The sequence below is a fragment of the Stegodyphus dumicola genome, chromosome 3 (assembly GCF_044657685.1).
Source record: "Stegodyphus dumicola isolate Sdum_Otavi_A_Nest chromosome 3, ASM4465768v1".
Taxonomy (NCBI): domain Eukaryota; kingdom Metazoa; phylum Arthropoda; class Arachnida; order Araneae; family Eresidae; genus Stegodyphus; species Stegodyphus dumicola.
The window spans coordinates 34,488,944-34,516,056 of NC_140770.1; the positions used below are offsets into that span (position 1 = coordinate 34,488,944).

At 30.0% G+C, this 27,113-nt stretch overlaps 1 protein-coding gene across 2 annotated transcripts in view; it reads left to right on the plus strand.

Annotated features, from left to right (window-relative positions):
* Window positions 1–861: 861 nt before the first annotated feature.
* Window positions 862–27,113, plus strand: part of ATP7 (copper-transporting ATPase 1) — an 82,257-nt gene continuing 56,005 nt past the window's right edge. The window contains exons 1-6 of one of the 2 annotated variants that reach the window (XM_035356475.2): window positions 862–1,299; window positions 10,189–10,429; window positions 11,952–12,825; window positions 18,057–18,194; window positions 21,345–21,508; window positions 24,263–24,424. In XM_035356475.2, coding sequence (XP_035212366.1) covers window positions 10,325–10,429; window positions 11,952–12,825; window positions 18,057–18,194; window positions 21,345–21,508; window positions 24,263–24,424 — 1,443 coding nt within the window. In that variant the 5' untranslated portion in view covers window positions 862–1,299; window positions 10,189–10,324. The remainder of the gene's footprint in view (window positions 1,300–10,188; window positions 10,430–11,951; window positions 12,826–18,056; window positions 18,195–21,344; window positions 21,509–24,262; window positions 24,425–27,113) is intronic. The other variant, XM_035356476.2, reaches the window with a different exon arrangement.

Consider the following 27,113-nt stretch of genomic DNA (forward strand, 5'->3'; position numbering starts at 1 on the left):
TTTGTTGACAGCGTCTGGCGAGTCTAACGGAGCATTCCCGAACAGCCAAAGGGAGCTTTTCAATGATCAACGGTTCGAGTCTTATAATAAACTTCCATCGTCGGATCTCAGATATCAACCAGATTCTTGACTCTTCTCACAGTCACATCAGCTTTTTCCCTATTTAAGTTACCCAAGTACGACACGGAATCAAGAAAAAAACTTTTTTCTCTTTTATCACGTATTATTTCCCTATTCCTTGCGGAACCCTTCAGAATGTTTCGCAAAACTCTAGGGTTCCGGGAACCCTGTTTGAGAAACTCTGGTTTAAACAAATATTACTGCCAAAACAGAATACTTTAGAATGCATGATTCTGAGGCAGTGTGGAGACAATGACTGTGCATAGCAGATAAAACTACTTTCGATAGTCATTTTTTGCGTAGTAAGACAAAATATGTCAAAATCACGGCATGTGACATCGAGAACCTGTTAGTTTTCATATGTTCGATGGAAACCGGCAAGTGTACTTTTGCTATGCTGAAAGTGCGATTGAAAAGTTCTAATTGATGGCGTATATGCATTTAGTTGAAAAACACTATATAAGTTATTTAGGAAGAACCAATTAACCAATTAACTTTGACGACTGATTAAGTGTTTAATTATAGATTAAATCACAATCGTTTTAGTGTTTAAATACTTATTTTAGAATTACATTGCATTGCAAACTCCTCCTCTCCGGTTTTGAATACATCATATACCGAATTTATGGAAAGCATAAATAATTTTGTCTTAATCTCAGAAATATTCGAAGGAAATAAAAGAACTAATTAAAGACAAGTGGATTAAATCTGCTTTACGATTTTCAGATTTTAAAGAAATTGAATCCTATACCCCTAAGAAGAGTATTTGCTTAAAAAGGAAGAGCGACGCAAACAGCGAGATCTCTATCTTATGAACTATGAAAGTGAACTAAAGTAACTAAAGAACTGAATGCTTTATTTACAACAAAAGCAGCCACGCCCTATTTTGAAATTGCGTCTACGTCAAAACGTCCAGTGAAATGGTTACGTGACGGTGGCCACAGTGCTGCTATTTACTCCTTCAGTTTTCTCGTCTGGTCGGGCGAGGTGTGCTATGAACGAAGTGATACAGTTGATTGCTTTTTCAGGGAAAGTGGACGACCTCCGAAAGTGTGTAACTGTACCAGAGCTTTTAATTGTTTTGTTTTTCTTTTCGTTTTGTACGATTTCTTCTTATGGATATTTTTAAATTTGTGATTATTTTTTCTCCATCTCCATGATATATGCATTTTCCAAAAGGTATGCTGGTCTTGCCACAATTTCAATAAATACTTATTTTGACTGAGATTCAGTCGGTAAAATATACGTCAGTTCTTACGGAATTTTTTTAATATTCAATAATTTTTTAGAAAATAGTTTTAAATATTATGAGTCAATGTTTTATTTTATGTGTCAGCATTTTATTTAGTATAAAAGTGTATGCAATGTTTAAATGACTTTTTTAATGGTTATTTTTAATGCGGGAAGTAGAACTGACGCGATTTTTAAATTTGGAACAATATTATAAATTGATTAAAAGTGTGCTCAGTATGATTTGTACTTTAATCCTGAAGTTCATTTCATTTTTGATGTCTCTTTAAATTTGTATTCGAAATTATTATGTGTGTGTTAGATATACGGTTGAAACTTTGGTTGATCTTTACAATATGGTAACTGGTAGTTTGGCGACATTTTGGAGGCGATAAAGGTTACTACCTGGGACTTTGATAATAATAGTTTTCAGTTAAGAAATTTGCCAAATTCTTATTTATATCAGTATATGATTAACTGAAATAATTTTCCACTAAATGTTATGAAAATACAATTTTAAATATAACTGATCTTAGGTTATATCTGTTTATGTGAGTTTTGAAAGTAATAAGAGCTGGTTTAATTATTAAGCAGTGTAAGCAAGTGCTTAGATTATCAAGGAAATGAGGCAATGCAAAAGGGTCCTTAGAGTCTCAGAAAAGGGGACATCACAAAAATTTCGCATTGCCTGTTTTACTGTGGAATGTATAGAGCAGCTAAACCAAGATGAAGAGAGAAGGTCTTATTTTTAATCTGGTCCTGAAAGAAATTTTCTTGATTTTACTTTGGGTGAAGTGCAGAATCGCCCACTTATTTGACGTGTTATGTTTAGTGCTTTTTACAAGAGTAAGATGAATTGGATTTTTGTCAATTTCCTCGAATTCATTCTGAGCTAATGACTACTCTAAACTGATACTTTCTCCAGTCCCCCTTAGTTCTTCCCCAGACACTGATAAATCTCCAGCACCTCCCGAATTATTGAAAGGTACATGAGGGCCAGACACAGTTACAGCTGCATGTATAGATTAACCGCAGCTTATTCAACCACAGTTCCCACCATAGCTATACAGGGGCTGGTCCAAAATTGTTGAACTTGGTGACAAAAACCAGTTGTCTAAACCATCGCAAGCCTGGCATCATCCACACAATGCTAAGTAGTTCCCCCTGCACTTCTACCCTTCCAGCAAAGCATTGCCTCTCCAGGCTTTCATGTCACATTATACAATAAAAAAATACAAAAATTTCACACACACCTCCAATGTATGCAAAAAATTCACAAGAATATGTATAGTTTTGAAGAGTATTTTTTAAATTTTAAATTTGGGTGTATAGCTGGGAATATTGAAAATAAGTGAAGGGGATGTCATTTGTATGATCCCAATAATCAAACAACAACAAAAAAAAAAAAAAAAAAAAAGAAAAAAGAAAAAAAAAAAAAACTGCTTGTTGACAAAAATGTTTTGCATTTTTGAATTGTGGATAGAACGTCATACAGTTGGTGTGATTCTAGCATGTCAAACTTATTATCTCGAGTGTACCAGTCATCAGTGTAGAATGGTGTGGGCCACAATGGGAAAAAAATGCCATTCTCATACTTAATGAGATATTTAAAAAGTGACCAAATACATAAAATTCTTACATAATACTCTAATTAAAAAAAAAATTGAAGGAATATAAGGAAATCTGGTTTGTAGATGAATACCTATTGTTTCTTTCTTGAATTCATTTCATCTTTCTTCGCCGACTGATGGTGGCTAAGTGAAATATCTCATTCTACCATCTTGATTCTTCATATTTTCCTTTTGTTGTTCCAGACATTCTTTTATCTGATACAGAGTAAAAGCGCACTGTCACTCTCTTTTCATTCGACACAAGCAAGCTGGCATCTTTTTTCTGCAGCCAGCTTTCAGAAGTCTGAAAACATGATGCTGCATTAGCTGCTTTTAGAACAGAAGCCAGATGAATGTCTATTAACCTGGATCTCACTGTGGACTTGTTTCCTTTAAAGCTGAGAAAAAGTGTTCACACTGGTTCTAAATATGTAAGAAATTTCCCTTTCCTTATTGTATGTCTTAATGGTGTAACTGGAAAGCACTTCTGGGGAACATTTGGAAGGTTAAAAGTTCTGGTGAAGATTGTGCTAATTTTTCATATATACTGCTTCAAAATAAACCTGTTCTACAAATATTCATAACCTGGTACATTTTCATTGTTGATTGAGAAATTACTTTTGTAAGGAGACCTTTTTAAGAGTTCCTTTTAAAGCACCTAAGGTTCTATATATGCCTCAATATTTGATAGAATTCCAATTTTCATTAATTTATTATAACTTTGCAATTTTTCGTTATTTTCTTGGACTGAAATGAAAATCACAAAAAAATTAGTTAACAGCATATGAAACCTGTGAGTTTCACAGGTTTGGTGTAGTTACTTATCATTGTCTATGATTGATCTTAGAAACTGAACTATTTTATGCAGATGTATAAATGATGAAATTTTGAGTTAACATATTGTAGATAATAGGAGAGTTGTTCTGGTAATGGTAGGAGTATGTCTCTTAGGTCTTACGTGGAAAAAAAAATCTTGCCTTCCTGATTTTGAAAAACTGAGTATCAAAAGGGAACTTCTGAGTAGTGATGGCTGTTAAGGGGTAGATTAACTGTTAAACAATATAAAGCATCAAGACAGAAGAAGACATAGATATTTTTGGCTTCACAGGTTGTAAAAAAAGTCTTTTATTTTGAGGTCAGCAAAGTTTAAACAGTGGGAAAATACAGAGTGCTGCAGAAAGAATTCAAGTGCTGATTCCTGAACTGTAATATCAAGGAAAGCCAAAGCAGTGGTTGCCTTACTGACAATATGTGGCTTTATAGTTATCACACTGTGCATGCAGATACTTGGTGCAGTGTATCATATTCAGTTCTCTGATTTAGATATGTGATGTAGACAATCCATCTATTGTCTCATATATTGGTGAGTGAAGACATTGTGATTCTGCTTTTTATTTTCGTGCCCTTCTTTGACTCATCTATTGCAGATTCTTATAACTTTCATTGAGTCTTGGTCAAAGTAAACAAGAGTTTGGTGTAATAATCTACAGTCTGAGTAAGCTATGATTATCCCAAGATCAAATTCTTAAATGTGCTGTGATGAGTTCCTTCTTTTTATGTGAAGCATAACATGACCTCCAGCACAAAAATTGTGAGGAAAAGGGATTGCCAAGTAAAAAATCAGCATTTCAATCTGCCTTATGATTCTGCTTCAAAGTGTCATTACTGTAACCAATAATTATGCAGACCACGAAGTGCTAATTATTCTCATATTCAAACATGCTCTACTTTCCATACAAATTTGAAGTTCATTATGCACTTCTTTCATGAGATAGTAATCTTAATAGCCAGCAGTATATTTTTTTTCTGATAACAGTAATATGTCAAGTATTTTGTCAGAAATTACTGTATCTGGATATGTTGAAGTACAGGGTGTCTGTAATTACAGAACTGTATTTCAAAGCTACCTACAAGCAAAACCAGTGTTAAAAAAACTGCGAAATTTTGCAGAAAACTTAAGGAATGAGAATGTCTAGAAAAGCGAAATAGTTATAAATAGCATAACCAGAGGCTGTTATACTTATAAATAATAATAATGCCCTCTAGTTATGCTGTTTGTAACTAAATAACTAAATAATAAAATTTACTTGTAGTAAAAATGTAAATCTTTGCTGATGTCATGCAGCAGCTGTTGTAAAACCTAGAAACATTCACAGAGACCTTGTTTTCAACGTGCTTGTTGCTCATAATGACGATACGTTTACGAGATTGCGTTGTTAGTAAAATTGTTTTACCTAAACTTTCGTAATGTGTGACCTTCCCAATCCCCAGACCACAATTAATGCGATTTTTGGCTTTGAGGGCATTTGAAACATCTTGTAAATTGTGACTGTCCAAGACATTACCTGATCTTAAAGCTAGCATTTCATGTCACATTCAATTGTGGAACATGCTCTCTTGCGATTTCAAATGGTAGCTGAAAATGATTGCCAACATGTGGAGCATGTTTTTTTGTGACAAAATTGGTAAAATTGTAAAACTATTATAAAGGTGTGGTTAAATGTACAATTTATTAATATAATGCCTTTTAGTGATGCTATTTGCAGCTATTTTTTTTTTTTTTTTTTTTTTTCCTTTTTTCCTGACATTCTCATGCATTCATTAAGTCTGCCACAAAATTTCACAATTTTCTGATCAGTCGTTTCACTTGTAGGCAGCGTTGAGATAGGGTTTTTTAATTATAGATAACCTGTATACCGGTAACAACTACTGTGATATATTAACCTTTCAGGAACTTCTGTGAGATTTTGGTGCTAAACTGTGCAGAATCAGACACTGTTAAAAGAAATTCTTACTTTTTTTCCACTGTGAGTTTCAAACCACCTAACAGAGCCTGAATTTCTCATGATAAAAATGTTTACATTTAGTTATTTGCCCATTTTATCTGAAATGCTTAAAAGTTTTAAATGAGAAAGCCCTAAGGAATCCTGATAAATTTGATGTGTGTAAAATAACAGATTTCAAAATCTAATCAGGATTCCAAGAAATTTTAGTTTTACTACGATAATAGGTTATTGAGAAACTACTTAGTAATATTCATCAGAATATTTTTTTTTTCAAATTGCCATTTTATTGCAAACAGGAAATTAATATTTCTATTAGAGCAGCTTATTAATTATATACTGAATGTATATAATATTTGACTTTTACAACTGCTAAAATAATCCTGTGAATTTCAAACATATGCTAATCTTTTTTTTTTTTTTTTTTTTTGCACATTGTTTCCATCCAGCTTACCAGCGAATCACCTTGTTTATGCTTTGCTTTTAGGTGCTTTTTATGCTTTGCCAATATGCCTGGACTGTCATTTAAATAAAGAATATATTTTTCACTACATTTAACTGATGAGTTTCTTCCCCTCCCAATATTCCAAAGCTGATAAAAGTTAGACATTAAACCATGACATTATTTTGTATATTTTAGATAACTGTGAAATTTAAATAAAAAGTTTTACATATTGATTTTAATGGAAATGTATAGTGTATCATAATAACTTTTATACCAGATAAAATTATCAGATATGATTATCAATTATAAATATTAAAGAACTTGAGGAAAATCATGTTGTCATAGCTAAAAATCATTTTTAATGATATCCTAAAAATGTTTCCAATATTTCTGGACAATTTATTGAATGCTTTTATGTAGTGCAAATCGTAAAGAACTTGACATTTTTGTTATAGATTTATTGTTTGGCTGCCCTTCATGTACTCTTTATTAACCATTGCTTTTATTTAAAAAAGTTTAATTTTATTAATTACTGTAAAAGAAATTTAGTTTTTGATAGTTTTAACATTTTAATGTGCTAAAGTGTCTTTCATAATTTCTTTGCAAGGCGTTTCTTGAGGATTAAATTTTATCTAGTATTTTGTTGTTGAAAGTTCATATGTTATCTCCAAGACATATCAGTCATTGATTGTGTTATTTACTTTAGTGTTTAAAGAATGTCAGTCATTGATTGTAGTGGAACAGATTAAAATTATTGCTGATATTAAATTTTTAAAAGATTTCGTTGATGAAAAGATTTGTCATAAAAGAATAATCTTACTTTTAAAAGTAAAACCACTATCAAGCTTTTCATTGCATTAAAATTAAACATTCTTTCTTTTCTTTTCTTTTTTTTTTTTAAATTTATGGTGCACTGACCTGTGTTAATTGATATTTGCATTCACTTTCTCATATAATATGCATTATTTATTTTAGCATTGTATTTTTTTCTTAATAATATAAATAAATAAAATAATTATGTAGCTTGTTTTTAAGTCTAATAGAACTTCACAAATTTGTAAGCTTTATCTATAGGAATTTAAAGTATAATTAATATGAGCTCCTGAATTTGAAATATTGTGTTTAATTCATTGCTGCTTTTAATAAGATAATTTCTTGCATTGTTAGACTAAATGTGAAAATCCTTAATACGATGAACGTACAAAAAAGGTCTAAGGTACTTTCAGAAACTTGAATATTTTTAACATTCTAAATGTTATTAAAAATTATTTACAGCTGTGTAACATTAATTTAATGCATGCTATTTGAAAAGCTGGGCATTAAATTTCATTGATTAAAGATGAAAAAATTTATTTAGTCTTGGAGTAAATATATATATCTAATGAAGCAAACTTAGCTGTAATGATTGATGGCTAGAGTGCTGATCCAAAGTAAACTTGGAAAGAAAGGCAGATTAAATATTAATTTTCATTTTGGTAAACATTTTGCAGCCACAAACAAATTGTCCCAGTACTTGATAAAAATGTTTTGTTGCTTTTTTAAGAACATTTACGTTTGAATAGCTTTGCAATAAAAAGAGAAGCATCAGGCAGAAGTGCAGAAAGCAAGTGTCTTGTGTTCACGATGAAATCTTAATTCAGGATGAGTGGTTTCTGTTTTCAATACATTTGATTGGATAATTAATATTGCTGTAAAATTATTATTGGCTGTATAGTTTTAGTTCCATTTATGCTACCAGCTTTATGTAAGAATCATATGACATGGATTAGCTTCAGAATGCCACAGTGCAGAAAAGGGTATTAGGTACTATTTTTAGGATAAAGGGGGGAATAGCCAAATTAAAATTAAAATTAACTGTTTCTAATGGAAATTATAATTTATATTTATACTTTTTTTTTTATCTTTCATATATATACTCATATATATTCATTTTTTAAAAGCATTCTACATTGATCCAGAATTGCCAAAATTAACATAAATCAACAAGAAACATTAAATTTTTTACCTCATTTTAATATTTTTTTTTTAATTCATAAAAGTCTGTAAATGTAAAATCTATGAAAATAAAAACAGAGATCTCATATACTGTTTTAATATTAAGTTATTATTATTTTACTTATATTGGTTTTGTATGTGTATCTAAATAGTTCAAATGGGAAGAGAAGCCAATGTAAAATTTAAAGCTATTCAAAATTACAACTTTTTGGGGGGGTGCATGAATTTTAAATGAAACTATCAATTTTCAGAATGATCAGAGCTACCAGAATTTTTTTTTTTTTATTTTTGAGGAAGAGGGACATGTATCTGATCACAACTGAAATCATTAGAGTTTTATTTAAAATTTATGCCAAAAATAGATTGCTATTTTGCCTAATTTTTAAAATCTAAACAGCTGTTAGTTGTTATTCATATAAAATAAAGTATGTCACATTCAATCTGTTACAGTCAAGTGGTAGTGAACTCTTTTATGTGCTTATGCCGTATAGTTAAAAATAATATTTATAGTATTGCTGAAGTGCAAATAGTGTATAGCAGGGAAAATAATTATGAAATTTTTCAGTAACTGCAGAATTTTATGGCTCATGGTTAGCATACAATTTCACAGATACGTGAACTCAAAAAATTATACCTATTTATTAATATAATTTATGCTGAGTAATTTGGTACTACTGTTTTTTATATTTTGTGACTATCAGTCACATGTGGTTATTTTATTGGCAGTGTTCTATATACCAGTAAAAATATACACGTGCTTATTAATTATTAATCAGGGCAAGACAGGATAGTAATATGTAAACTACAGTTAGTTAAATAAAAGTATGAAGAAATCCCATGTCTGGAGTGTATGATTATATATTTTTCAGTGCATCAGCTTGTTTGTTGTTTGACCATGATAATTTTTTTAAATTTTGATTAGCTGTGTTAAGTAGAAGTGCAACAAATTAATTCAAATGGAATAAAATTTAGAAAATTTATTTGCAAAACCTAACATTTTATATACTTATAGCTATGAATCAGTAAGCATGAAGCAATAATGCATTTAAAGTAATATCAGTAATTTTCGGTTATATAAAATATTACCTGTGTGTTATTAACATCTGAACAAAATGTCTTTATGCATCATTGTTATAGATCTGATAGTCATAAAACTTGTTTAATAATGGAATCACTTAAATTGTATTAAAAGGTCTTAATGCATTCTTCTCTGATAAAATTTCTTAAAGTAACAAATTATAAAAGCTTTTGCACTTATTTGGCAAGTGCTCGCTAACTTTCTTTGTACATTGCAAATAATCTAAAATTATATGCTTTTGTAAGTATTTTTACATTTTTACCTGAGTTTCCTTTTTTTTTCTTTTGATGGATTTTTTTTTCTTTGATTTGAAGTAAACAGTCTTATCATAATATAAAAACTTATTACCATCATCAACTTGTTATTACCCTGATTAAAGCATTATGAGCAAATTAATGTTATTAATTATTATTATAATTATTAAGCATTATGAGCAAAGTTTGTTGTTGCAACAAAACATCATGTGTAAAAGAAATCTTAAAGCTCTAAGAAAAAAATACAAAATATCAAGCCTTGAAAACCAATTTAATTCAAAGTTAAGTTATCAAAGTAATATACTTACATGCTAAAATTTTAAAAAATAGCTTAATAAAAAGTGCATTCTTTCAAATGTAATTGTTGTAGAAAAATGCAACAAATTATAAATATTGAAATGTGTTATTTATTGATAAGTATTTTAAATATAAGTTACAAATTTGTATCTTAAATATTTCTAATTTTTATAGAAAAATGGAATAAAATATAAATACTGAAATGTGTTATTTATAAGTTACAAATTTGTAAACTTTTCTATTTGAAAATTTATTGACCAATTATTTGTATTTATATAACTTAACCTTTTAAAATTTTTTTTAGATGTTTTAAATCATGCAGAAATGTTTTATATTGCAAATATCTTTTATATGTATTTTTATTCACTTGCTTTAGATTGACATACACATAACAGCCAAACATCTTATCTTAAGTTGAGGCTATATATAGAACTTCCTGGAAAGCCACACCAGCATAATACTCTTCAGGAAAAGGATTATGCTTTTGGACTAGGGAAGTCATTTTTTTCAAAATGAAGATCATTATTACCCTCCAGATTGAGGGTATGACATGTAATTCATGTGTTAATACGATAGAACAGAAAATACAAGGACTTGAAGGAGTGAAAAAAATTAAGGTAGTTGCTTTTAAAAATATTTGTTTCTTAGAATTATTACTTGCTTATGGACTTCCATTTTGATCATAAGTATTCTTAATTACATTGAATTGAAATGGCAAAAAAATTAATAAATTAAAGCAATAAAACTAAGAAATCAAATTTATTTCTATATCAATGAAAAAAATTAGTTAAAACCCATTTTAAAATAATATCTAATAAAGGCTTTAGGCTGATTCATATGTTTACAGTATCACGTAATTTATTTCCTTGGGGATAAATTTCAGGTAAGGAGATAATCCATGATTTATAGAAGGATTATAGTAATCCTTGACCTAGGAGCAGGTTTTCCCAGATACTTTGAAATTTTGCCATTATGCTTCGCTCCTTTTTCTTATAACACCATCTGTTGAATTTTGGTATAATGAACATGGGAAACATTTTTGATAAATATCATTATGTAAGCTTATTATTATTATTTTTTCAAAATAGGAAAGTTTTGTTTACAAAATATTTTACTTATATTAAATATTTCTGATGATTTTGGTTCTGCCTGAACATTTATGTGGTCATTTGTTTTGTACTCAAGGTATAGTCTGCAGTTTGTAAACAAATGTGAGAAAAGGCAGTATTTTTATTTTGTTGACACTGTCAGAAGTGTGTTTAATGTGCAACTACTTTTGTGCAAATTTTGTGTTACATTTTTCATTCATAAATAGTTTGTTATAAGAGAATATATGAAATTTGCAGTTTAAATAAATATTACATAAGTGCATAAATCTTGTAATGTTTAGCATTCTGCTGTGGAAAGAATCTTAATATCATTTAAAATACAACAGTTATGACTGTGTGTTGTTTTTAATGAACAAAATAGGAAGTTTTATTAATTTTTCTGCTATGCTCATTCATACTCTCAGACTGACCTCATTGTATTATTAAATTTGAATGAATTTTAAATAGAATGTTAATCCAATATTATATTCATCATAAATGTCTATTTTATAATTACTTTCAATATTTTTGTGTTGACCGAAAATAAAGTACCTTATAGGTCAGATTAAATTTATGTCAAGACATACACACAATTTTCTGTAGATGATAGTATTTGTAGCTGTAACATGAATGTATTATTATTATTACTTTTATTATCTTATTATTCATTACTTTGTATTTTAAAATGCAATTTCTGTTAATTTTTTATAGAATAAGATTTTAAATATTTTGTGAAGAAGCGTGAGAAACAGTTACTGTGCTAAATTCATCTATAATTGTTTTAAAATAAATTGTGGTGCATTGCATTATACATTGCAGAATAGAAGAAAGTTTCAAAACTGATGTTGACAGGACATGCTTTAATTTATAGTACAAGTATTTTTAATGTATTCTGAGCTTATTTTTAAATTAGTAAAAAAATTATTATTATTATTATTATTATTATTGTATATTAGAATCATGTGTTTGTAAATTAGAATCATGCATTTTACTTTAATTTAAAAATTCTTATCGATATCCTTTTTTTAAAGTTACCTTTGCTTTTGTTTAGGTTTCCTTAGGAAATAAATCTGCTGAAATAGAATATAATAGTGATGTTATTTCTGAAGCACAACTCGCTGAAAAAATAGAAGAGATGGGTTTTGAAGTTGACATTCCTAATATTTCTAAGTTAGAAAGAACTGCAGTTTCAGTGAAAGGAATGACGTGTAATACTTGTGTTCGTAAAATTGAATCAAATATTCTTATTTATCCTGCCGTTAAAAGTATTAAGGTATCATTTGAGGAGAGGTTAGCTAGAATTATATATGACTCAACCCAAATGAACATTGATGAATTGTGTAAAAAAATTAGTGACTTAGGATATGCATCAGAACCATTTCCATTAAACTTGTTAAATGAATCTTTTGTTAAAATTAATGTGGAAGGAATGACTTGCCATTCTTGTGTAAACAACATTGAAGATTTTGTTGGTAAAAAAGCTGGTGTACATAACATTACAGTATCTCTTTCAGAAAAAATTGCTTCTATATGTTATGATCCTAATATCATCAAGTCCAATGAGCTTAGAGATATTATAGATGATATGGGTTTTGATGCAACTGTGCTTGAAGTTTCAGATCTGAAGGATAAACCAAAATTTGTGGTTCTTGAAGTTCAATCTTTAAGTTCAACTGCATGGTCATCTGAAGATGAAAACCAGTTGTTTCATACTAAAGGTGTCATCAGTATTAAAGAAGTGTTTCAACATGGGTATATTGTCTATTATTTGCCTACTGTGATCTCTGCAAATGATATAATCAGTGCTATTCAATCAATGGGATTTATTTGTTATGAAAAAGATATTGATTCCATAAAAAATACTAGTATAGTTGAATCAGTGAAAGAATCACCAAAAATAATGCAGAATGGCATTTTTGAAGTAGGTAAGTTAGATGGAAATTTTAATTTTATAATTTTATTCATTAAAAGTTTTTGGCTAAACTTCTGTTTGTGGTCCATTTTGCATTCATAATAATAGTTTTAAGTTAATAAGAATTATGTATCTGCATAGTGTATTTTAATATTATAAAATTTAAAAACAGGATTGGATTAAAGATCCTATAACATTTAAAATTATTTATAAATGTAAATGTTGTGTAACTGAAACTTGGGGTATTGTGATATTTTAGTGGCAGAATTTTAATGCTACTATGAACTGTTACTATTATGCATTTTTTTAATAATCTATTTATAATTTATTTAAAATATTGTTCTGTATTGTAAAAAATGTTGAAATATTTCATTTTAAAAATAAGAATTAAAATTGCATAATACAGAATATAAAGGTTAGATTACGTTATTTAAATATGGCAAAGCCACGAGGACTATCTGCCTAAGAGGAGGGATGCCTCCGTGGAGGATGTTTTGAGGGAAACTGTCTTGTATTCATGTTATACGGGGAAAAACTATGAAAACCAACCATGTAGCCAGCCCATTTGCCTGGATCAAACTACCAGTATTCAGCAGTCGTAACTACTCGGCCACTGGTGGGGCCTATTGAATATAAAAAATGAGGGTGATCATATCATTATTTTACTTGCTTATTGTCTTGAATAAATAACCCTTGTAATAAGAAAAATTTTGATGTATATCCATAAATATTAAAATTTTTCCTAGGGAAACGACCTTCAAATATTGTTTCACATAACTGTTTTTGAAATTTAAATAAAGGACTAAAAGTGCAAAGGCCTAGCAATAATCCAGTTGTAACATGTTTACCAAAGGTAAGATTTATTCATGTGTTGTTTAAATGACACGGGAATGAAGCATTCTCATTGGCATAGCCAGAATTATCTCTGAGTGTGTCATTTTTTTCAATATGCCACAAAAATGCTTCAGAATCATATATATGTTTATAAACTGAAACATATTTATCTAGTTGTAATGAAAGTTTTCTACCAAAAAAAGTTTGGTACTCTTCTATTATCAGGACCAGATTTAGCGATGTATGTATGTGTTCATGTATGCATGTATATATGTAAGTACGAATGTATGTGTGTGTGTATATATATATATATATATATATATATATATATATGCACATACGTATATGTACATACATTCATATATTTTTTAATCCGGTCTGATAACAGAACAGTACCAAAAGTACTTGATAGAGTTAGAAAAAAAAAACAAGAAAGCAGTACCTTCAGTACAGGTAGTAATCACCACTCAAATCTATGACTTTCTGCCAGCGTTTTGGTAATTTTTCAAAGCTTTCGGCCCTGAAACTAATGTTTCAAAATATATATATCTCATGTTTTGCTGTTCTAATACTTTTTCTCTCAAAAAGGCTTCTCTATCGCTCTGCCTTTTTCTTTCTTTTTCTTTTCTTTTTTTCTTTTTTTTTTGAAAGTGGGGAATGTGTAAGATAAAAAATATGAAAGCAAACTTCTAAATTTAATTCACTATAACCTCTTTTATTTTCTATTTCATTTGGGATCTTCATCTATCAGTCCTAAAGATAGTATTTAAGTCTAAACTGCATCATTCAAATTAATCATGTGATCTTACATAATTCTTAATGCAGATGCCTCATGACCAATCACCAAATTGCGAAACGAAACTTTTCTTTTTGCGTGCTTCCATCTTGCATAATGACGCACTTCAGCTTTGCTCTCTACTCTGCTAAGATGTAATTTCACTGGCTTGCTTTCTATCTCAACAATATCAAAGATGTAAATCTTCTGTGGAAAGGCACAACTGGAGTGTGTCAAGTGATTGTGGCCACAAATATCAATTGGAAATAAAAATGGAATTAAACCTGCCTCGACTGCCAAGTACTTTAGATGCTATGCAATCAAAATTCTTCTTCAATATGGATCTAAGCATGCATTGACACTGCTCCGGCTTTTCCTTGTGCAATTAATATTTCATGTACCTACATTCATATATATTTTAATCCGGTCCGATAACAGAACAATGCCAAAAGTTCTTAATAGAGTTAGAAAAAAAAAAACATGAAAGCAGTACCTCAAGTGCAGTTAGTAATCACCACCCAAATCTCTGATTTTCTGCCAGCGTTTTGGTAGTTTTTCAAAGCTTTTGACCCTGAAACTTCATGGCCAAGAGTCCAAAAACAGATCAACCTTGTTTCAGACGACCTTCCAAAATCGGAAGATAGCACCAGCAAGATATAGCTGCAGGGTGTGAGAAAAGGTAGAAGTCCACAGGATGTCTGGACTATGTGGTGGGTGTGGCAAAAGATCCCATTCAAGTCTGTATAGTCCAGCAGGTGAATGCAGACACATGTTGTCCTGCATTATCTTGATGGAACATTACTTTTTATGTGCCGGAACTCAGTTCAACATTTTTCCTTGATAGCATCAACATGGACTAGCATCTCACTGTACCCCTTACTGTCAAGGGGTACAGTGAGATGTTACCTTTTCTCAGATAGTGTCGTCTTTATAATGGTTGTCCACTCTTTGCCAAAGTAGTAACTTTCATAAGGGTGCCCTGGATAAAAGTGCCCACAATGTAAACTGGAACTTGTATTTTCTGTGAATGAAAGGAACAAACTGAAATTTTACGTTGGTTTAAATTGATGCCTTTGATTAATATTTTCATCAGATGAAAGAGGTATCAGACCATAGTATGTTTATCAGACAAAAGAGAATTATATTTTATTTTAATAAAAATTTTTTTTATGTTTTCTTTTAGTTTCAGAGCTAAATTTAAAATAATCTTAATTACAGTAATATCACTCACTGACAGAGTTTGTAATAATAGGCAATGATACTGTTGTAATGATAGTCAGTGATTATTGCTATATTTCTGCTGGCTAGCATGGCTACCAACAGCTAAGTGTATAAAATTATTTTGTACTCATAGTTACGGAATACCAGTAGTTCAATTTCTGGGTTTGTATCCCTATAAACATGCTGGCTACCTGACCATGTTTATGGTTTTTATCACTTGTACTGTGAATACAAGTTGGTTTCACTGAAACGTTCTCTGTAAAGTGATTTGTCTTATTAAGCAGATAGGCCTAGTGTGTTCTGCTATAATAATGAACAATTCATTATCTTAACAACTGACCAGTAGCAATATCACCATGAATATTGCACCGGCTGTATGATACTCAGTTGCCACATAGGCTGATCATGTAACAAAGGACCATAGTATGTCTAGGGAAGAACACAGGAAGGATTCAATCTATTGGACCACATTTCCAATAGAAATATTATTTCGTATTAAAAAAAGTGATATTTTTCAATTTATATTTTTATTACTGTTGTAAATTACTTCTTAAAATTAAATATTATTTAAAGAATAAAAACTATTTAATCAGCATAAATAAAAGACTTCCAAAAATAAAATCATCTCGTGTAAAAAGTGCTTCCCTCTTAGTTATGCTACCAACTATTCTCATTCAGCAATTCATGAAATGTTCTCTTTTCTTATCAGATTGTATTGTCTATTCTATCTCTCCAAGCAATCTCTTCTCTATAAAATGCTAGATTTGAAATTCTGTTCAGTCTGAGATATTATATCTTCCTTTTTTTCCCTATTGCATTCCAATGTACAACTTTTTAACTGAGATTCTTGTATGTCATTTTCAAACACCTGCTTGCTAAGGAGGGACATGGTGACCAATGATAATATACTGATGTATTAATGTTGGGCAAGATCATACTTTTGGCCCTTGAGAGGTTTTATGTGTGGGGGGAGGGAATAGCATTTTTCAGTCTGGCCTAAATAATGAGTAAAGCCGCCAGTGTTGCCATGTGTACATGGCAATTTACTAGATTTAAAATAATCTAGAAATCTGGAAATATCCAGAATTGCTGAAGTTCTGATGATTTCTGAAATCAAACCGTCTACTACTTTTTGATTTTAGGGAAGGTAGTAGAAGCTTGTGGAGAAGCACTGGAGTACGGTCATTGCATGTTTTTGAGATTTGTGGCCAATAAATCTGGGTGCTAGTTTACATATATATTTTGAAATCAAATCTGATATCACAGAGCAGATAAATATTTTTCTGCTTTTTCATTTCTAAAAAAGTACATGGATAGCCAGCCATATGGATCAATTGACCTTTCGTAAATAATATTAAGATTTTTAGAACTTAAATGAGAAATGAATGTTATTTCTAATAAAGGAATTGTTAACAGTCCATCATTAAGAAAGAAATCTTAGAACTTTTATATGAAACGTAGATCTTTCTCTCATTCTCTTTTTTTGGAAGGGGGGTGTATAATAATATTTTTTTGCTTTGCTTTACTTTTTACTTAAATTGCATTATTTCTTTTTTGTTACTTCTGAGAGAAAAGAATGACTCATTTATAGTAATTGCTGCACATTGTTCTGATATGCAGTAATTATTACATTGTTCTTGTTTGAAGATATTGTTTCCCATTAAAGCTGCTACAAAATAAGTTTTTCTTTTAGGTCACTTCTTACAATAAAAGAAATCTTCATAACTTCCTATATTATTAGTTCATTTTTTTTAAACTTGTGGATTAATTATAAATTATTATGTTAGAATTTCCTTAATGTATGTATTGAAATTAAGACATTAAGGAAATTCCCATTTGACATTTTTGTTAAGTAAAATTATATTTGCATGTCAGTTCATAGGTATTTTTTTAGTAATTGCAATATTTATTATTTGTATTTCAAATCTATAAATCTTAGTTCATTTAAAGTTCCCCTATAATGTAGGCATACGAATAAGTATATTTTTTAAGCTGAGTAATTAAAAAAAAATGCTAATTAAATTTATCTGTTACATATTTCTTGCAGATATTTTATTAATTTGCTATTGATTTTATGTAAATTAGGTTTATAGAGAAATTTTTGTTTTTCATTTTTAATAAAAGGCTACTTTTTTAAAAATCTATGTGTAATGTGAAAAGGGGATCAGTTTTGTGTGTTGTAAAATATAGAGTCTAACATGGAATACTGACATATTGTGGTTAATAGTAATAGAAAACTTATTTCATTTAGCATTTAAAAGATGTTTTTGCATTTAAATTGATTTGACATGATAGAAATACATTATTGATATATAACGTTAAATGTGCTTTTGTTAGTGCATTTAAAAGTTTAATTTAATTTTAGACGTTCAGGATATATAGACTGAATTTGTTTTGGTTTTTTATTTTCACAGATGGGAAACCACTGAAAAAAAAAGCTGATGTTTACCTGGATATTGAGGAAGATTTAGAAAAGTGTTTCATACGGGTAACTGGGATGACTTGTGCATCATGTGTAGCTGCTATTGAACGAAATATTATGAAAATAGAAGGTTAAAATCAATTTATCACTTTTTCTCCTTGACCAAGGAAAAATATGAATTTTAAACTAATTAAATTTTATTTAAACAATGTAATTTTTTTGTTAAAATCTGAATATAAAAATTCTAGTGTCAGGTATAATTTAAATATGCTTTTCAACATTATAAATTTAAATAGTTTAAAATTAAGTATATTTAGATAATCAAGTTTAAATCAAATATATTTTAAATCTTTTCAATATTGTAATTTTATGTAGTTTAAAATATAATTTTGAGTAGTATTTATTTTATATTGTAATAATATAGATTAGTGATAATAGATTACTTGTGGTAATTTTGTTTTGAGATGCTTGAAAAATTGAAAATTTGTAATTGAATTTATTCAGCATGAATTAGTTTTGTATAGAATTCATGAAAATAATATCACAAGAAAAGTAGTTTTTCAATTCAGAGGTAATACAAAATGTCTTTAGCTGCACTAGTTAAATAAATAATCAATTACTTTATTGCTATGAACAATTTACAATATTAGCAAGGAATAAAATATGCAAAATTATTACTTAATTATTTTCTGTGCTCTCAGTGAAAACTATTAGCTCATTAGAGAGCCCCTCCTCTTTAAACAAAACACACAAAATTCCAAAATTTGGAAAGTGTTTTTCTTTTAGCATTAACTTTAGTGTGGTTATTAGTCTTCCTTTTTAATCTGGGTATTTTCCCTTTTACTTTAAAAATAGATATGCTTAAAGAGTCTCTTTTACTGCATCATTTCAAAAATTAATCATTATCATGTTTCTTAGGTAATGTGCAGACATTTACAAACTCCTCAACCAGCAATAATAGTAACATTTGCAAAATGAAAGTTAAATTAGCTAATAAGGTTTAAGTGAAATCATAATTGAATAACTTTTAACTAAATCTTCATGTTAGAAACTTTGCATATTTTCTTTTTGTTTCATGGTCCTGCTTACTTGCTTTCCAACTGCTGCTCTTTTTATCTTTATATTACAAAATTAGAAAACGTGCTAGTGTAACTATTTAAGAATGGTTACACATCTTTCGCTAATTTTGCTGTATATGTCTGTCTCTAGAAATATTTTATCATGAATAAAAAGTAGCAAAAGTAAAGCAAAGTGTTAAGACAACCATTATTGCAACTATCTCATGAATTAGCTTTCATTTTTAACATGTATATTGCTATCGAAAAGGATTTTGTTAAATTTAATAGCAGTCTTAAATGTGCTCACACACACACACATACATAATTTTTTTTTTTTTTTTTGTGTGTGTGTATCCCAGGTTCTGTATGCTATATACATTTCTATTTGCCATAATTCTTCTGCACAACAGCAGTTTTTACTCTTGTTCCAGTTGTGGAACTATAAATACATTAATCCAGAGTTTGTGTTTAACACAGAATGATTATTTTTGCTTGGCTCGAAGTACCAGATAGTGGTGTGATAACACTGCTTATCCCAAATCATTATGTTGGAGAATCTACCATGTATGATGATATCATGTAAAGAACCATTGTTATCATATCCAGTCATCTATGATGATCCTTTACCTCACTGTGGCAATGTTATGATGCACAAATAATAGATGCAAGTTGATGTCATTTGCATGAATCATATGAAATTTTGTTATATTTAGAAGTATATGGCAGCAGCCATAGTTGTACTTCTTTCTGCCTTATTTGGTGAAGCTTCTGCATCAATCATTGTGATATGTCATCTCCTTTGTTGATGTTAAGATGGGAATGAACAACAGCCGTTGTAGGAAGGGGGCAAATGATGGTCTCAGAGACGATGGAAAAGATCTCAGAGGTCTCAGAGATGATGGATTAGTTTCTTTTCTAAGGAAGGCAAAAAAAGTGGAAAATTGCCAACTGCTTATAAAATGAAATATGAGGATCCAGTGAATATGCAAGGACTGTACTGACTTGGTAACTTAGAAAATCCTGGCCTGGCGAGAAAACTTTAATGAGATCTCATAATCCCTATGTATGATTTAATCGTATTAGGAATTATCTGCAGATATATCAAGAAATTTTTTGTTTGTGTGTGTGTCTAAATTTATGGAGTAGGGTTGCCTATACCCCCTGCTTGTATATATATGTATTTGATGTATTGTTTGGGCTGACCTCTTTTACAAAAGAATAAATTATTATGTATTGATAGTTGAGTGGCAATATTTCTGTTTCCCCCCCCCCTGTACGGGTATTCTAGATGCCGCCTGTGGGTTAGCATGCATGAGGAATGAAGGGTTGCTATGAACAACCTCATGCTTATATCAATCAACCTAAGAAATGAACTTGGGAAAGGATGAAAAAGTATGCTAAAAATGAAGGACAAAAAAGCAGTCAATATAGCAATGATTTCTCTTATTGTCAGTGATGCCAAATTTGTTTCAACTATATTTCAGAAAAATAATGCATTTTCACATGCAGTGACTATCTAAAGGAAATATTTGTGTAGTGTCACATAGTTTTCTTGACCTGTCAGATCTCTAGGCTTTTTTGTTAATCGAATGTCTTGCATTACGCATGAACTACGGAGCAGGTGTAGAATGTACGACTGCAAATGCTTCTGGGTAACACTTGATGTTTATGTGAAACAGCACCTGACTGACTATTCTCATTTATTGTGACCTAGGTGGCTGTATATTAGTAATGTATAATAGTTCTAGAGTGATATTTACTTGGCAAACTGATCAACTCTATGCAGTTTTTATCATGTCTTTTTGTATTTATCATGTTAAATTTCATCATGACTGAACAGTTTTGCTTCCTGTAGCTTTAAAAAATAAAAATAAATCCAAATGTGTTGTTAGTGTATATTGTTGTATATTAATACATTGTTTAAATGTTTGTGATATAATTTTTAAATTCAACAGTCATTCAAGAAAATTTTTCTTCCATGTAGCTATTTCATTTTCAAAACATAATTAAATCATCTCAATAGATTAATGCATTATTTTACACAGTTTATTGTGTGTTATGTGCTGACTTACTAATGTAGGAAAACAGGTAAAATGGTTTAAATGTATTAAAGGAAAATGTAAACATTTTTGTCCCAAAAAATCCTTGGTACATAGCCTCTTAATAAATAAGAAAAAGTTATTTAATGTGCATGGATTTTTTTTTTTTTTTTTTCCCAATAGGTATCCACAGAGTATTAGTTGCTTTGATGGCACAAAAAGCAGAGGTGAAGTATGATCCTGCATACATCCTGCCCTCACAGATAGCATCAGCTATCACTGCACTTGGTTATCCTAGTACTGTGTTGGATGATGATACAACTGAATATGGAGAAGTAAATTTACATGTAAGTTAATTTAAGTGTTGTTACAGTACAGAGTTCGAGATCCGGACTTCCAATATCCGGAATGATCTAAAATCCAGACTCCAAAGCCACAAACAACTTTAAAAAAAAAAAAAATAATTTTGTGTGCTTTGTGCGTGCACATTTAATTACCCTTCCATCTGCGCATAATAAAATATCTGGAGAGTCGAATTCTTAATTTCACTTAGACACTACCTCGTTATTGAAGAAACAATCATTTTAGCATAAATTTCTGTGATCTATAATTTGGCTCCATAGATGGATATCTGCTAGGCATACTGAAACATTCTACATAGATACATCATTGATTTTACACCTCATTTATTTTATTCAGCGGATAAAGATGCTGCAGAGAAGTTTATTGATGAATTTTCTGTGTTAGTGGCAGAAGAAAATCTTAGCCCAGAACAGGTTTTTAATATGGACGAGACTGTATTTTTTGTTGATGTTTCCCAAGAAAGACATTTGTGACAAGTGAAGAAAGTGCACCATCAGGGGTGAAAGATGCTAAAGAAAGAGTTACCATTTTAGTATGCAGCAATGCAGCTGGAACTTACAAATTTAAACCAGTGGTAGTGGGTAAAAGCACCAATCCCAGAGCTCTGAAAGGAGTAAAATCCTTACCTGTGATTTACAGGAGTAATAAAAATTCCTGGTTCACAAAACAACTTATGACTGAATGGAACATTTTATTAAAGAGGCTAGAAGGCATTGTAACAGTGTAGGGTTACCATCAAATTGCAAGATTTTACTGTTGTTAAGCAATTGATCTGCACATCCAGATGCAACTATTTTAACATGTGATAATGTCATGGCCCTTTTTTTTGCTCCCAAATACTACATCATTGATCCAACCAATGGACCAGGGCATAATACACAGTATTAAGTGCCACTATAAATCAGAGTTTCTGAAAAACATTCTTTCAAGTGACCATTCTATTCCACTTTGTGATTATATATATATTAAAAAAAATTCATCATTAAAGACTGCATTTATTTGTTAACTGAATCATGGAATTCTGTTTCCCAAACAACATTAGTAAATGCCTGGCATAATGTATGGCCATATCCATTTATTGAAACTGAAAGTGATGACAGTAATTTTTCTGGTTTTAAGGTCAGTGCAGCAAGGATTAAAGCAAGAGAATTGCTTTTATTTTCGAAAAAAAATAAATGAGAAGGCTTTGCAGGAAGAAGATATTGTTAAATGGATGATGTGTTCAGAGGAGCCAACGCTGGCATATCAGATGCTGATGATGAAATTATGGGTTCTGTTTTAAACTCGTCACAGCAAGAAGGCAATTCTGACAGCGACACAGATAGTGAGTTTGATAGAAGTGAGAAAATATCTTTTAATGAGGGTCTGGAACTTGGTGAAAAATACCTAAAATTTTTAGAACAACAAAGCTGTGTCACAGAGCAAGAGATTATGACTCTATATAATTTACAAAAAAAACAAAAAAAAAAAAAAACTTACTCTGTAGCACCCTAAAGTTTTAAAACAAACCTCCATAAGAAAAATGTTTGAAACATGTAGAAAAAAATGAAATATTTTATGCTTTATTAATATCCCTTATTTTTATGTCTATTGAATACATCTCTAATGCTTTTAAATATTCCTGTAAGCACTAATGTAAATGAATACTAATATAATGTAATCAATTTATATATTTAATAATTAATGTACATAGTAAATTATTGTTATAGTGTATAATAATTTAATTAAATGTATCTAATACACCTTATTTATTTTGCTTTTTTAGTCTGAATATTATGATTTATCTTTTATGTCCTGAAATCCTAAAATCCTCACAACTTTTGGTCCCAAGCTTTGCAGATTTCTGGAATTCTACTGTAATACATATATAAGTCAGTTAAGAGAGTTCTGGACTCTAACATATATTTTCATATTTTAAATTAAAATTCAAGATAAGTGAAACCATTTCGAGTTATCTGTTCTAAACTTGAAAGAATGAAGTGACACCATGCAAATAATTTACTGATGTTCAGTTTATAATAAGTAAACTGTAAAATTATGAAATATTAGCAGTTTCTACTGAAGTCTGTTCTATTTAATGAGCCACAAGGGAGACTGAAGTAGCTGAAAGATAAGAGTAGAAATTTAAGAATATGTGTTAACAGGGTTGTCACATGCATATGAGCTTCACTGTACAAATTTTAAGAAACTGCCCCTCTTGAAAATCAATGAAAGCAACTAAGAGAGGAAATCTTTTTTCAGTTTTAAAATATGGATTTATTACAATAATGCAGGTGTAATTATGCAAAAGAAAAACTGATATTGCACTGTAAAAGATTTGTAATTGTATCTCTTTTGTATAAAACATTCAGCTAAAAACACTTTGTATAAAATAACACTTGATATAAAATTCTTACCCTTTGCTTTTATTGCCAAATAAAGCTTAATGTATTGTAGTTGATTGAAATTGATTGTAAATTTATTTTCAGCTTTGACAAATTTCATTTCTCTGAGGGGGATCCTTTTTTTTCTTTCTTTTCTATTAATTACAAGGGCCTCCTGTAGGATTTTTGTCATAATAGATGTTGCCATGGCCATAAATATTTTTAAAAACTTTATTTTGACGTTTAGGTTTTATAATATTGACTTTGCTTCTAGTAAAAAATTTAATTATATTTATCATTGATTTATCAGTCATATAAAATTTAAAAAGGGAAACAAATTATTTGTCATCAATACAATTTTTTCTTCACTTACAGATTGGTGGAATGACATGTTCCTCATGCGTACATAAAATAGAGACTACTATTAGTAAAATGCCTGGTGTCATCTCTGCATCTGTTGCTTTGGCTACTCAGCAAGGGCGTTTTAAGTTTGACTCCGAAGTAACTGGTCCAAGAAATATTATTGATGCTATAAAGGTAAGGAATTTTAAAATGTATTAATGCAGTAAATTATGTAACTCAATTTATTATACTATATTAAAATAATGCCTAATGGCTTATGACATCATAGTTTGGTACTTTCCCATTATGCACCTGCTGTGTATTTTATCATGTGTATATGTACTCATAACAAAAATGTGCATTGTGTGTTTACACATGTACACACATGCCAAAATAAGTGGCAGGTTATATAACAAAAAAATACCCATAGATCTTTTATGATAAAAGAAATTTTTATTATTCCCATAAAGTATATCACTTTCATTACATATAGTCATATCTTGGTCGTATATAGTAAAGAGCAACCTCTCATTATATGTAATCAAAATATAATTACACTTAACTCTTAATTATCCATACTAATTAATGCATTACATGTGGATAACTGAGAAAAGTGGATAATCCAAATACTGCTTCTCTGTCACAAGACCACTTCCTGACAGAATGTCTGGAACTGTTTGTTGTCACAGAAATGAGCCTTAACTTATGCTGTTATATCTAAGCTATAACAAAAAAAAAAAAAAAAAAAAAGTGTATCTTTTATAATGTTTTGTTAGTGCACTAGACATTTTAGAATTTTTATGATAGCCGGAATTCTGTTATTGTAGTTTAAATTCTAAGACTACGTTTAAATTTCACTCTCAGACCATGCACAATTGCCTTTTAACCCTTTGAAGGGCACTGGTATATAATATATACCAGATGTTTGTCAATTTTTTAACCTCCTAAAAAATGCTAATTTTTCTACACCAAAAGCTGTAATCATAAGTTTTTATACTTTTCTTTTGATTCTAAATGGCAGCACTACCCTATGAATGCTTAATGTTTTGCAGTTATGAAATTAATATACCTCTTTCAAAGGTATCATGTTTGAATATTCATAAATTCCATTAGAGGGTAGGGAAAAATTCACAATCTTAAAATATAGGATGTACATGTTCTGAACATTTTATATTTACTGCATTTCAATCAAAACTGATAATCAAAAGAAGATTATGTATACATTTTTAATACCGGTATACAACCGGCACACAACCGGCACCCCTACTTAGGGTATCTCCCTAATAGATGACAGCACCAGGCTTCTCCTTCTCTACTCTGTAAGATGGCAGAATTTCTTTGTATTATAATAGTTTATGATGTAATACTTTATTTATGATTAATTTGCAAGTTGTTTAGGATTCAATATTATTTTCATGGGGATATGGGAAGTTTACTGACCCTGTCCTAGGACTGTATACAAGTATATTAGTTTCTGTTTATTCCTTGTTTACACCACTTAAGTTTCTCATTCGTCTCTGTTTAGCTAAAATTTTAATTTCAGCACTCCACTCTTTCCATACTAATTAATTTTTCCATACTATTATCCACAAGAAATACTCATCTGGCGTCAAAAAACTTTACACAACTGTAGGGGTTAAATGTGGCATTGTTAGCCCCCAAACAGACCTGTTGTTTCGTGTTTTCCAAAATTCTAGAATTCAGTGGAAATGAAAAGAGGTGACGGACAACTAATTTGTCACACAAGGTTCATGCCATCTTCACAAAAGGACTGTGATAACATCATACAAAGGGAAAACTCTAAAAGTGCGGGAAATTGAAATGCACTCTAGGTCCATTTCTTAGTGCAGTGGGAAAACTGCTGATTTGAAAGCATGCTTTTTACTTCCTCGTACGAAGTAAAAAGGAAGTATTGTAATCGCGAAAAGTTTCAGGCAGCATGTTTCAACGAAAATATCCATTTTGACCGCTATCGAATTCAATTTAACGATGTTTTTGCGTGATATCTGTACGTAAGGACAGAATAAAATGCTCTTTTCCTTCAAAATATTATAAAACTGCTTTAAAATTAATTCTGAAGAGAATTTTTTGTGGAGTCTCTACGAACGTATGTATGTACGTGCGTACGTACGTATCTCGCATAACTCAAAAACGAGTAGCCTCAGAACGTTGAAATTTTGTATATAGGACTGCTATAACATGTAGATGTGCACCTCGTATTTTGGTTGCAATTGACAGCACCAAACCTATATAAATATATTTATATATATATCCACTCTGTTACCCGGCTCAGTGATCTGTTTCTTTACTCTTATATGTTTGTAAATTGTACATTTTGTGCTTTAAAAATGATTGAATTGTGTTGTTTTTATCTTCCGGTTAAGGATTTTATGCCTTTAGTAAATATGTGTGCAATATTTTTAGAATTATCAGCAATTTTAAAGTTGTTTAATTGCCGCTAAGTCTTTTTTTAATGACGGCCATTGCTGTTTACATTTGAATCATGAGACTAGTGGATTTGTTGCCAATCTAGAGAAACTTAGCTTCGCAGCAACAAAGATAACGCATTCATTTATTATTGCCAATTAAATCATGCTTAATTCTTTCTGGAATTTTTTTGAGGAAATAAGTGTTTGAGATTTACTTCGTAATTTTTAATATAGATATTTTGAGTTTTTATGTATTTTTGCCTTCTCGCGAAATGAGAACTGAATTAATTAAATGAGAAATACTGAATCGTCTGTGAAAAACTGTTTCTTTTTTGTTTTGTTTGCTTAATTTCTTTTTTACATCATTCTAGCTTTATTATAGTATTTGAAAAGAACATGTGGCAACGATAAGATTATTCTTTAAATGATATACATTTTGTGCATTCTGAGTTATA